Source organism: Hemibagrus wyckioides, linkage group LG11, assembly GCF_019097595.1.
Source record: "Hemibagrus wyckioides isolate EC202008001 linkage group LG11, SWU_Hwy_1.0, whole genome shotgun sequence".
NCBI classification, from domain to species: domain Eukaryota; kingdom Metazoa; phylum Chordata; class Actinopteri; order Siluriformes; family Bagridae; genus Hemibagrus; species Hemibagrus wyckioides.
Window position 1 is genome coordinate 23,899,694 of NC_080720.1, and position 12,661 is coordinate 23,912,354.

Below are 12,661 nucleotides of genomic sequence, written 5' to 3' on the forward strand. Positions count from 1 at the left end.
TACTTTAAGTTTAGAGGTGTACTTTGGTGACAAGGATCCAACAAGATTCAACAAACAGAACCACAGAAGGGATGTTTTTCACCTTCATGCAGTTGGGAGCAGGAAGTCACATGATGAGTCCTAGGATACAAGAAAAGGACACAGAAAAAGCCTTGTTCATTAACATGGAAGTGTATTGGGCCTGTTGTGTTTCTTGTGTAGCACTGCACAGTGCATTTACTGTAGTCATTATTTTAGGTTTAAATTGATACTTTGTTTATACACTACATGGCCAAAATAGGCTGACCACAGGGTGGCATGTCTGGAATGACACAATCAGAAATTACATATAGGTGTGATAGTCAGGTGTCCACAAACTTTTAGCTGTGTAGTGTATAGTGAGAAATAAAACCACACAAGTTTGTTAAGAAATATTATGGGAGCAGGCAGGAATATTCAAGAGTGTCTAAGAAAGAATTTTTCTTTTTTAAAGTTTACTTAAAATTGTGCAAAAAAAAAAGAGTGCCCAAAGCCTGATCTCTCCTTGATTATACTTTAATCTGTTGTTTTCTCAAAGTTAAAACTTTTCATGCTTGTCTAACACTTGAATATAACCTGAAGCAAAATAAATATTATTGTCACTAAAATGACACTTTTTTTTTTGTACTGCATCTCTGTTATTCTCATTATTATACTGTCATAGGTACAGCAGCTATCTAAGATGGAAGTGGAAGATCTCTTGAGGAAAGGTGCATATGGTGCACTTATGGATGAAGAAGACGAAGGCTCAAAGTTCTGCGAAGAAGATATTGATCAGATTTTGCAACGCCGTACACAGACCATCACCATTCAGTCTGAGGGAAAAGGATCTACATTTGCTAAGGTAAACACAAGAGTCCAGACATCTGTAGGTATTACATTTAAATGTTGTATTGTATTTAGTTGTAAATGTTGCATACATTCAAACATTTTTGTATTGTCTCGGAGTGTCTATTAAACACTTAATAGTACATATAAAATACAAGCTTTTATATGTACAGTCATACCCCACCCTAAGCCATAAGTAGGAAATGCCCCTATAAAGTGCTGTATATGTTCTCTATAATGACACTATGACTGAATATATGTATTTTATAAAAAGAAGTTTGTTTAGTTTGGTTTTATTAGCCATTTTTCATTACTACTATGTGATGGAGGGACCGACATAAGGTTGTGTAAAGCGCCATAAATTGCATTTAATTTTTCAGTTTAATATTTAAGGATAAGTGACGTAAAGTCAGAATGGATGTAAGTCGAAACGACGTAAAACGGGGCACTACTGTATTTATTGTTTTAGGATGCCTTTCTTCAACTCACCACATGAAGCCCCCCCCCCATGTTTTATTAATAATTTATTGTCATTGTTTCTAAAATACCCAGAGCTAATATATGAGCAGTGCATTTACACTACAGTGTTTAATGTGTAGGCAGACCTAAAGAGTTAGCAAGGTAATAAATTCTATAACAAATTAGCATGTTCAACACCCAGGTTTTGTAAAAATCACTGTGCCAAACCTGGTAACACGGGTGATTCAATAGGTGCACCACAAATCGCACATTAATGAAACATTCTGTTCTATTTGTGTAGTATAATGAATATTGCTTTCACACTAGAAATTCCAAGAAGCAGAAGTCTAAACTCATTTAAATAAAAATGAAATGTCTTCATGCACTCACCGGTTCACTTGTGTAGCAGAAGGCGGTGGGGCTAGCAGGCACTGCCAATGGATTAGAGAACATTTTCAAGATACCCGATAACTCTCTTCTAAATTAATCTATGTTGTGTGATTTATTTTCCAGTGTTTAAATAAACTCACCATATTCTGCTAAAACTAGCTTTACATGCATTTGATGTCTTTTTGTCTTCAACTGGTTTGGTTCATGGCCTGTCTCTTTTGTGCTGAATGTTGGCCACATACACTGGTGACACTGGCCAATCCCAGTAGAATCCCAGGAGTGCTTTGTTCTATAAAAGTCTGTAATCGTACCTGCTAGAAAAAATATATATTTTTAACTTTTGTGACTTGTTCTTTTAGTTCTTTTCATGTTACAGCCTTTTGAATTCTCACAATAAGAAGAAAGGGGCTAAACTATGAGTAGAGTGGGACTCCTAGCCTAGTTGTACCATGCACAATATCAGTGTGCTATCAGCACGAAAACTGTGTGGCTTGCATGCATGGACACGGTATGGAGATATCCACAGCATATGACCCAGTCAGAGCCTCAGTTCCCCTGTCCTACAAAGCTGTGGCTAGCCCTCTCTTATTTCCATTCAGCATTATACATTGGCATGTGTTTTCATTTCTGATATTTTGAGCATATTTTACAATGTGCCTGGGAATTTTAGAGTCAGTTTTTTTCCTTTCACTTGCCAGTCAATACTTTTGTATGTTGGCCATTCACCTATAAGGGCTCCAGGGAGGAGGAATGTTGTTGGAATGCTGTTGGAGCTGATGCAATTCCAGAGTGAGTAAAACAGTATTGCTCATTTTCATGTCAAGCTGGACCTCCCTCTGTGTTTTCTCCCTTCAAGTGTGGCAGTATTCTGGCATTTCGCTAATTAACTGGCTAATGGAGCTTGAGGCTAACGTGCTGAGTTAGAGTTGGTAATCCCTTTACATATCATACAGTGTGTACTGCTGAGTCTGCTGTTATTAGTTGGGTTTTCTGTTCATTCTCCTCACTTCATTTTGGCGTGGGTACTGGGTATTTCTCCCAAACTGCTTTTACACCCTTGGGGTTTGATTGCCCTACATGGTTTCCATTTCCATGCAAGCAATGTCTGAATCTTTCTTCAAAGCTATTGTTATAAAATTGATATTCCGTCTACAAGCAACAGACCGTTAATTCTGAGTCTCCTCAGAGACTATGAATTGTAAAGGCAGTCTAAATGCGGTGTTTGCTCACCACTGCTACATTAAACTTTCAGATAATAAGTTTAAAGTTTCAGGGACATGGATCCCTTGGGACCCAACAAAAAATAAGTCATGAGAGGGGAGTTGTTGTTGTTGTTGTTGTTGTTGTTGTTGTTGTTTTTTCTTTTCTTCAGGTGCTTAGATAGAAAGCTCGAAGGACAAAGAAAATCTCACTAATTAAAATGGAAGAGTATTAGACGCTGAGTGTTACATGAGCACTGCACAATGCATTTACTATAGTCATTTATTCATCTTCAGTAACGGTTTTATCTCGGTCAGGGTAGCGGTGGTTTAAATTGGTATTTTATACACTACATACATGTGGATACCTGACTGTAACACCTATACCTGGGTCCACCCAAACTGTTGACAAAGTTTGCCACATTCTTCAAGCATACAACTGTTTAAAACACCTTGGTATGGCGTAGCATTGCAATTTAACTGCTAATAAGCGAGCTAAGTCCCCTCTCTACATACAATGCACTGTTTACTACAGGGTCTGCTGCTCTTTGCTGGGATTTCTGTTCATTCCCAGCTTAAAAATAAGAGAAAGAAAGAAAGAAAGAAAGAAAGAAAGAAAGTGGTTTGAATAACTTGTGATGGATTTAATAATTGTCTAAATGATTACAATATGAAGAGATTTTTATTTGTTATATATTTGTTATAACTGCCTTGAAACAATTTTGAACAGTGTTTCAGTGTGGCTTTCACATAATGAAAGTTTGACATGTTCTAATATTTATGGTATGAAAACTACACATTTTAGACGTCACCTGTGATACTTGACAAACTGGAGCCACATTGTAGTCTCTTCACTCAACTGATCTCTGTTTACACTAACATTGGTGGGGAAATAATTGCTGATTAATTCAGTCATTTCTGTTCTCCTTTGGTTAAATATCTTGTTGTTAATTTTATTTATTACACCTATATTGATTTAAAAAAAACACTAGTGGCTTCAGATGTACTTTTGCCTCACTGATAAGTACATTTTTTTAACTGCTAGCTATTACACAGTGCATTAAAGTTAGGGCTCAAAAATGATAGAAATAGTGTTTTCGTGTTAAAAAGAAGTGAAATTAATGGTAAAAAAAACAAACAAAAAAAAGGCTAAGTATTAAGTGTATTTAAATATTTCAGTAAAATGTTTAGATGACTTATTCAACATGATTAACTGTTTTAATAAAATGACAATATCTTAAGTGTTGGCTCAGAATTTATTTTATGTATTTTCCCAGGCTAGCTTTGTTTCCTCTGGAAATCGAACTGACATCTCTCTGGATGACCCAAACTTCTGGCAAAAATGGGCAAAAATCGCTGAGCTGGAGATTGACTCAAAGGAAGAGAAGGTAAGACTGGCAGTTGCCCACTTGTTTTTGTCAGAAAAATGTCACACCTTGGGTCAGAGAATTAGCACAGGGGCATCTCAGGGAAAGAGAAAAGAAGGAGACACAATTTAAAAATCTGCCTCTCCTCAGATTTATGGGGAATTTATGGATAAAGGATTTCTGTAATTCTTGCCAATCTATATAGCAATTTGAAGCTGATCAATTGAAGTTTACATTAGTGAGTGTTTTTACATTTACAGGCACTCAGGAGCTCTTTATACACGTGTATGCCCTTTGTGTTCCATGTATGTCTAATACTCTGGGGTTTTTTGCATCTATGTATTTATTTTTTTTCACCTTGTTTATGAGGATACTCTAATATAGACCCATAGTGTAATCTGCTGAATGATACCTACATGTGTCCATATCTTCAGGACCATGCAAACCCAAAATGTTACATCAGTACTTGTTCATTTACTTGTTTTGAGCTTTAGGAGAACTGCAAGAATAATGTCAAATTAAGAAAATAATACAAGAAAAACAAGCATTTGTGTGCTTTAAGGAAATACTGTCATACTGTTAGCATATGGAAGCAGTCTCATTACTTGAAAGTATGTATTTCGATAATGTGGCTTTTCTTGACGTCATGTAGGAGAGTCTTGTGATTGATACACCTCGCGTGCGGAAGCAAACACGACACTACAACTCTTTTGAGGATGATGAGCTGATGGAGTTTTCAGAGCTAGACAGTGACTCAGAGGAGCGTCCTTGTCGTTCACGACGCCTTGGTGACCGCAGCAAGCGATATCTTCGAGCAGAATGCTTCAGAGTGGAGAAGAACCTGCTCATATTCGGGTCAGTCTCTTTCACACTTGTTTACTGTCTTGTCTTCGGACAAATTATTGGTTTCCCAAAAGCACTGTATCAGAAGGGTTCCACGTCTTCATAAAGTTTAATTCCCACATCTGCATATGCATAATTTGCTTTATAATTTCCTATAAGTGGCACAATGTTTTGGTTGGTCTTTGCCAAACCAGTTCCACGTTTTTTTTCACAGTAGTTCACAATAAAACACAAATGTTTAGCAGACCATTGCAGACAATGGCTAATTTTGTTTACATACAGAAATAAAACATGAGGAAAATTCTTTTAAAATCCACAATTCACATGGAGTCATTGATATAGTTAATGAGAAGATATTGAATGTGTGTGTTCTAGTGGTCTCTTATAAAAGATGCCAAGTGTGGTTACTGAGTCTGCTTTCTAAAGAAAGATCTATTTTTATAAACCATGTTCCGAACTGATTTCAAGGGAGAATTGTAGGGGTGCATGGAGCTGGAAAAGATACATGAGATTACTATGGATTTTCTCTTTGTAAATATAATTAATAATATGAAGGGCCCTTCTTATGTTATCTTACATTTACATCTGGGGCATTTGGCAGATGCCCTTATCCAGAGCAATGTACTGTATAAAAGTGCTTTGAAGCCTCTGTCTAGGCCATAGACTTAGGATACCATCAGCCTAAAAACTGTATTGGGAAGAACTATAGCACAACATTTTTTTTAAAATACATGAAAAGGAAGAGGTAAATCTTCATCCGTCCCTTGAAGACGGCTAGTACGTAACTCGACTGTTCAGACATCTGGGGAAGTCCATTCCAGAACAGAGAAGTGTTGTGACTTATACCAGCTCTTAACCTGAGAGATGGTGGGACCAGTCGAGCAGTGCTATTAGATCAGAGAGAGTGTGGTGCAGTGCGAAGAGTAATAAGAGCTTTGAGGGAAGAGTGTGCTTGTCCACTATTGGCTTTGTAGGAAAGCATAAGTGTTTTGAATCTGATGCATGCAGCTTCCAGAAGCCAGTGGAGCGAGCACAGTAGAGTGGTGTGTGAGAACAGCTGCATTTTGGATCATTTGCAGAGGATGAATTACATTCAGAGGTAGAGGTTTGCCTCTAAATCTTAGGTTTGCTTATTAGGTATGAAATCTGTTAGTATAAATGCATACACTTTGTAATCTGGGTTCAGGACACTGATTGGTCTATACAATCCATCTTACCTTTACTGTCTTTTGGGATAAAGGATATGTGAAAGCCTCCCTTTATTTATGGAGGCTGTGATCCCTCCCTCAAAATTGAAGTGGGACTGGACCAGAGAAAGAAGACTTATACCACTTTTAAAAAAAACCATGCGTACCTAGTCACTTGATTAGTGTTAAGGCTAGAAAATACTACCTCAATTCCTCATCCAATAGGGGGACGGTCTAAAGAATTTAGTAACTGGTCAATAGTGGACTCGTCAGCTATATGTGGTTGAGTGTAAATGTTGTGTGTTTGCTTGTTTTTTCCTTAGTCTCCTTGCTAATATTTTTCAGCTTTCTAGCCTGCCTCAGTGTATATTTACTGCATTAACCATTTACTCTCCTCCACATCTTCACTGAGAATTCTGTTTCTTGCCTAATGTTTTAGGCTAAATCATTTGTTGTTAACTTAATTTGCTCCCAAATAGAGGTCTGTTTATTAATACTTTAGACCAGTTCCAACTCCTACATCTTTTGTTACAGATCAAGTAAAGTTTTAGCTTTAAACTTTGTTTATATGAGTGTGGATCTAGCCAAGACATTGATTATCTTATTACAGTGGCACGTGTCAAGAAGTGGGATATATTAGGCAGCAAGTGAACAGTCAGTTCTCAATCTGCTGTGTGGAAGCAGCAAAAATGCTTGATTTGTATAGGCCTTTGTAGCTTCAGACTGAGTAGAGTGCCCATGCTGACCCCTGTTGACCACAAGAAGTGCCTACTAAGGGCACCAGCATCAGAACTGGGCCATGGAGCAATTGAAGAATGTGGCCTGGTCTGATGAATCATGCTTTCTTTTGCATATTGTGGATGTCTGTGTGTGCACACTTACCTTTGGAAGAGCTATCACAATGATGCACTATGCAAATGATCCACTGGGAAGAAGACAAGCTGGCAGTGTGGTGCACTGGGCAAATGTGGGCCATGGGAAATGTTCACCTTCACTTTCATAGTTCATCAAAACACTATGCCACCTGTCTATTTGTGTGCATTGGTGCATTATCATCCTGATGCACTGCACCATCTTCAGGGTACAATGTTGGAACCACTGGGTGCATGTGGTCCTCCAGAATGGTTTGATAATCCTTGGTAGCTTCACTCTGGGCATGCAGCTGTTTGGGTGGAAAGATTCTTTCGGTCTTCTCCACAGTGTAACTCTGCCAGATGTGGGAAAGAGGGTAAAGGTGGACTCATTAGAGAACATTACATGTTTCACATTATCTACAAGATTAGTCCACAGGACTATTGAACCTGACATTTGGCATTGGCAGGACTGACAAAAAGGTTTGTCTGTATCACCCTGACAAAGAATATGGACCCTGTGGAGCTCCTGAGTAACAGTTTTGTTCGCAATTTGGTGCGCATTTAATTCTACACTAAATTAGGCAGCTGTGGTTTTATACTTTTTTGGATGCAATCCAAGTTAGTATCCGGACACCCCTTTCAGACAGTTTCCTTTTTCGTTGACGGTTACCTCTGTTGGATGTGTCCTTCATGATGATATATGGATATTACCCTGGATACCAAGACATGCTGTACACTTGTTGAAATGCACTAACAATGTCTTAAGTCTCCCATTATGTTGTGTGGATTGCAATATTATACATACAGCTGTGCTATTGCTCTGCTGATTTAAACTTCACCCACTGCTCTTACATATATATTGTGAATTCTCTAATATGATCTTGTTCAGTGTGACACTTCAGTTGTCCAGCCCCTGTATCTACACACTGATTTAGACCAAGTACACCAATTCATGGCAACACGATTCCCTAATGTCAGTGGCCTCTTTCAGCAGGATAATGCACCTTCCCTCACCACAAAAGAATCATGAATGGTTTAAGGAACATGAGAGTTCCAGCTGTTGAATTGGCCTCCAAATTCCCCAGATTACAATTGAGCATCTGTAGGATGTTCTGGACAAACAAGTCCAACCCACCTTGCGATTTGCAGGATTTGTATTGTGTTGGTGCCAGATTCCGCAGTACACCTTGGTATTGTGGAGTCCATGCCTCGATGGATCAGAGCTGTTGTGATGTTTTTATTTAAACTACTCTTGTTTTTTTATTGCTTGGCTTAATTTACTGTGTTCATTATACTAGTAGAAAAATATTCCCTACTTGTCACACTGAGGATCATTTCTTTTAAGAAGTCACCTAAAACTCTTGTTTTTGACCATTGTGAACATACTTGGCCAGGTACAATGTCTCAGTATCAGTGATGTCTTTGCAGCAGTTGCTGGTTTTCTCAGAGGTAGTGCTTTTTAAAATGCCTGTGCTTACTTCAGCTCTGTTTCAGACTGTGCAGTTCATGTGCAGCCCCTGTATTTTCTGTTTTTTTGGTTTTAACTGCTCTTTGGGGTACTTTCTTGGTAGTTTAAAAAATTGTGCTTCTTTAATATGGTGACTATTTTTTAATTGTAGCTTTATTGATAATAACATTGGTGTTTGTTAAAATTGTCTTTCAATAATGCATTTCTACAAGAGAAATAACCAAATTCCTAAAACGTATGTATTCCCTTTTTAATGTTCCTTTGTCATAACACATTTTCAATATCTGTCCTTACTTTTCCGAAAAGAAATAAGTGTTTTCTTTTTGCAGTAATTGTCAGTAACTGCACTGATGTTAACTAGTCTGCAGGTTGTATTTCAGCACATTTATTTTCTCTGGGTGTTTAAACATACTTTCTTGTGTGCGTTTGTCATGGCTGATAAGCATAACAAGAGTCTCAGAGTATACAGTAGTTACTTCTAGACTTCCAGCTCTGCTAAAATGAATGACTCAGGAATTAATTGTACAACTTGGATGCTCATGCCATTCAACAGAGCCCTTCTTATAACCCCATGACCTACCTGTGTGTGTGCACTCACAAAAAGATATCCAGGCAATAATCACTGCCCCTGACAGGGTTCATAGATCTTATCATTTTATTTCCTGGAAAGAGATCAAAGGCATTTTCTGTTTGCAATAAGAGTCAAGAGTGTTTTTTAAACTGTATGCATGTTTCTGTTTTAAAAATGTAAACATTAATATTCAAACTCTATCTATAGATGGGGGCGGTGGAAGGACATACTGAATCATGGACGTTTTAAGTGGCACCTTACAGAAAGAGACATGGAAGTCCTGTGCAGAGCACTGCTTGCCTACTGTGTTCGTCACTACAGAGGTGATGACAAGATCAAGAGCTTCATCTGGGACTTAATCACACCCACCAAGGATGGACACAATCAAGCACTCCAAAACCACTCAGGTAATAGCCTACCATATTATCCAATCTGAAGGTTTTGAATGTATGGACCCATATGATACAACATGCTATACTGATACTGAAAAAAAACAATGACCGTGTTGGTTTCTGGTTTTGACCCTATTGAAAACTTGTGGCTTGAATAGACATGGCGACTCCATATGCACACACCTAAGAACACAAAGAAGCTTAAAATCTTATTCCTGGAGATGTTGACCAAGAGAAAATTAAGTGCTTAATGGGTTTTTTTGTGTGTGAGTGTTTTGCAAATATATCTGTCTATTATATATAGCTTGTGTTAATCTTTTTCTAAATTATCAAGGGTGCTAGTAATACATATTATTACTATTAATACTTTATTTTGACTTTTGTAATTCCTCACTTACAACTTTCATTTGCATGCTCAGCAGAACGCCTGAACTTTATTAAACATTGGTAACTTGTCATTGATTTTTCACTGACAGTAACTTTCTGTGCAGGACTGTCTGTTCCTGTACCGAGGGGCCGTAAGGGTAAGAAAGTAAAGAACCAGTTAAGTCCTCCGGAGCTGAAGAATGCTGACTGGCTAGTCCACTGTAACCCAGAAGTAGTACTTCAGGATGACAGCTACAAGAAACACCTCAAACAGCACTGTAACAAGTGAGACCCCTCAAAACACTGCTTTCTGGTTTAAGCTCAAAAATATTTAGGATACAGAAAAGAAAACATTGCCAGTTATATAGGAAAAGGAAAAAGAGGGGTTCTTACAGTGTGCCATCAAATACTTTACTGAGGTGTCATGTCCAGTTGAGCCAAGTTGATTTTATTTTATAAATGTCAGCAGTTCTGTGCTGATTCCTCTCAGTTGATCATGCATAAGCCTAACACACGTCAATACCCCCCCTACTCAGAAAGATCACAAAACTCGCAAAGTAATGTAATGTGTAGTTTATTCTCAAAGATGAAGGTTAAATCCATTTGTCTCTCATCACATCTTTCTGTGTTTTGCACACTGTTCCCCCTTACAAAAACCGGTGCATGATGCCACTGTTTACTGACATGCAGATTTGGAGACTTAGTCACTCTAAATTGTAACTCACATCTGCAAATCTGCAACCATTATAACATCTGGAGTAACCTAACCCTAAAAACTGGCCTCATTTATCCAAAGGATTTTGTTCCGGAACATTCGCTGAAATTTTCAAATGCAATTTTGCAAACCTATGCAATACTCATCCTGCTGTATTCATTTTGGAGAGAAGGGGCTTTTCCCTAGCTATGCCCTTCCATGAAAGCCATTCTTGTGCAGTCTTTTTCTGATTAGCCTGTCATGCACATACATTTAATGTGCTTATAGAGGCCTGTACCATATTATGTAGCTCTTGGGTTTTTTCTTTTATCTCTCTAATAAATAGTCTTACCTTGTACTGAATTTGATGGGATGCCCACTCCTAGAAAGACTGTAAACACTGTAGAATGGTCTTCTCACTGTAGAATGGTGAATTTTACATTGCATGGAGATGGTGTTTTGAACATAACCCAAATTAAAGTGCAGCAACAATTTGGCATGGCTGACTCCATATCTTCATGGCATGATACAGACACATAGCTGAGTGCTCCAAGAATGTGAAACTGTCAAAACATTCTGCTTTTATAGAAGTGATTCTGATTTATTAATAATCTTTCATGGTTTATTAGGCTGCTATTTACTGTCTCAGTGATTGTGCATGTAGGAGGGTGTGCTTATTTTTCCCACCTTATTTCTGGGAACTTTGTGGGAAACCATGTCTACACATTGATATTTGTTGTAGGTGTTTGTTTTGTTTGGTTGGTTGGTTTTTTGGGGGGGTTGACAAGACTGATAAATAAATAATTTCAGGGAGGGTGTACTTTCTTTATCATGACTGTACAGTGCAGTCCTAGTTATATTAAAGAAACTTGATTAAGACATCATTCATTCGTCCTCAGTAACTGCTTCATTATGAACAGTGTCACAATGTGTCCTGGGAAGTTTGGGAGTGAGGTGGAACCCACCCTGGACAGAATAAACATAGCAAAGAAAATTATTGTTGTTGTTATTGTTAGCATGACCACAGATGGTAAAATGTAAACCAACGCTGTGTCTATATATAGGGTGCTGCTGAGGGTGCGGATGCTCTACTACCTTAAGGCAGAGGTACTTGGGGAGGCCGCCAGTCAGGCTTTGGAGGAAGTCTCAGCCAGGTACTGAGTTTCCGATTTACTCCTATTTGAACTTTTAGTGGTTCTAAGCAGTGGCTATGCTTTTTACGATTTGGTTTGTTTGTTGTTGTTTTTATTATTAAGACATGAGTTCTGTTTGTTTGGTAGCAAACTAGAGTTTGCCCTGCCAGAAGTTGACTACATGGAAATCCCTACTGCTTGGTGGGATGCTGAGGCAGATAAGTCTCTACTGATTGGAGTATACAAACACGGTAGGTTGGAACTACTGAAGAATAGTTATCCCTTGTAACTAGTCATTTTTATATTCTTTTTTTTTTATGTTGTCTTTAACTGTTGTATGTCGTTGTGTAGGGTATGAGCGGTACAATGCCATGCGTGCAGATCCTCAGCTCTGTTTCTTAGAGCGGGTTGGCATGCCAGATGTCATCGCACTAACAGCAGAACAGGGTGGTGCTGAGGTTGCACCAGATGTACCTGACAGGTAAATTATCTTTGGGGTTGTATTTTAGGGGTCCAGTTGCATTTGGAAAAATTTAGTACAGAAATTACAAATAAATTCATCTTATCAATACATATTTTATTTTGGTAGAATTACATTGACTTCATACTTTTGTTGTAGCTGCTAGAATATGCTTTATTTGATTGTTTAGCAGTGTAAGCAAGAGTGATGATATAAAGGAAGAGGTTGGTGGTAATCCAGAGGGAATAGAGGACAAAGAAGAGAAAAAGGTAATGGTTAAATGTCAGGTGAGCTACATTTTTTAAAAAAATTGTAGGTGAAATGCCATCAATTTTGATAGCATCCTATATGCTTTACTTCAAAGCAGGCAAACCCTTTCTCAGAGGACACAATGAAACTTGACATTTCTCTTGGAGGTAGGTTTATTAAAAT

At 38.0% G+C, this 12,661-nt stretch overlaps 1 protein-coding gene across 13 annotated transcripts in view; it reads left to right on the forward strand.

Annotated features, from left to right (window-relative positions):
* Nucleotides 1-12,661, forward strand: part of chd6 (chromodomain helicase DNA binding protein 6) — a 74,359-nt gene that overhangs the window by 43,386 nt on the left and 18,312 nt on the right. For 8 of the 13 annotated variants that reach the window (XM_058402961.1, XM_058402971.1, XM_058402960.1 and 5 more), the window contains 10 exons: nt 683-862; nt 4,172-4,282; nt 4,914-5,116; nt 9,392-9,591; nt 10,068-10,227; nt 11,701-11,790; nt 11,917-12,020; nt 12,121-12,250; nt 12,420-12,516; nt 12,597-12,645. In XM_058402961.1, coding sequence (XP_058258944.1) covers nt 683-862; nt 4,172-4,282; nt 4,914-5,116; nt 9,392-9,591; nt 10,068-10,227; nt 11,701-11,790; nt 11,917-12,020; nt 12,121-12,250; nt 12,420-12,516; nt 12,597-12,645 — 1,324 coding nt within the window. Of the gene's footprint in view, nt 1-682; nt 863-4,171; nt 4,283-4,913; nt 5,117-9,391; nt 9,592-10,067; nt 10,228-11,700; nt 11,791-11,916; nt 12,021-12,120; nt 12,251-12,419; nt 12,517-12,593; nt 12,646-12,661 lie in introns of all 13 variants that reach the window. The other 5 variants (XM_058402964.1, XM_058402966.1, XM_058402968.1 and 2 more) reach the window with 5 other exon arrangements.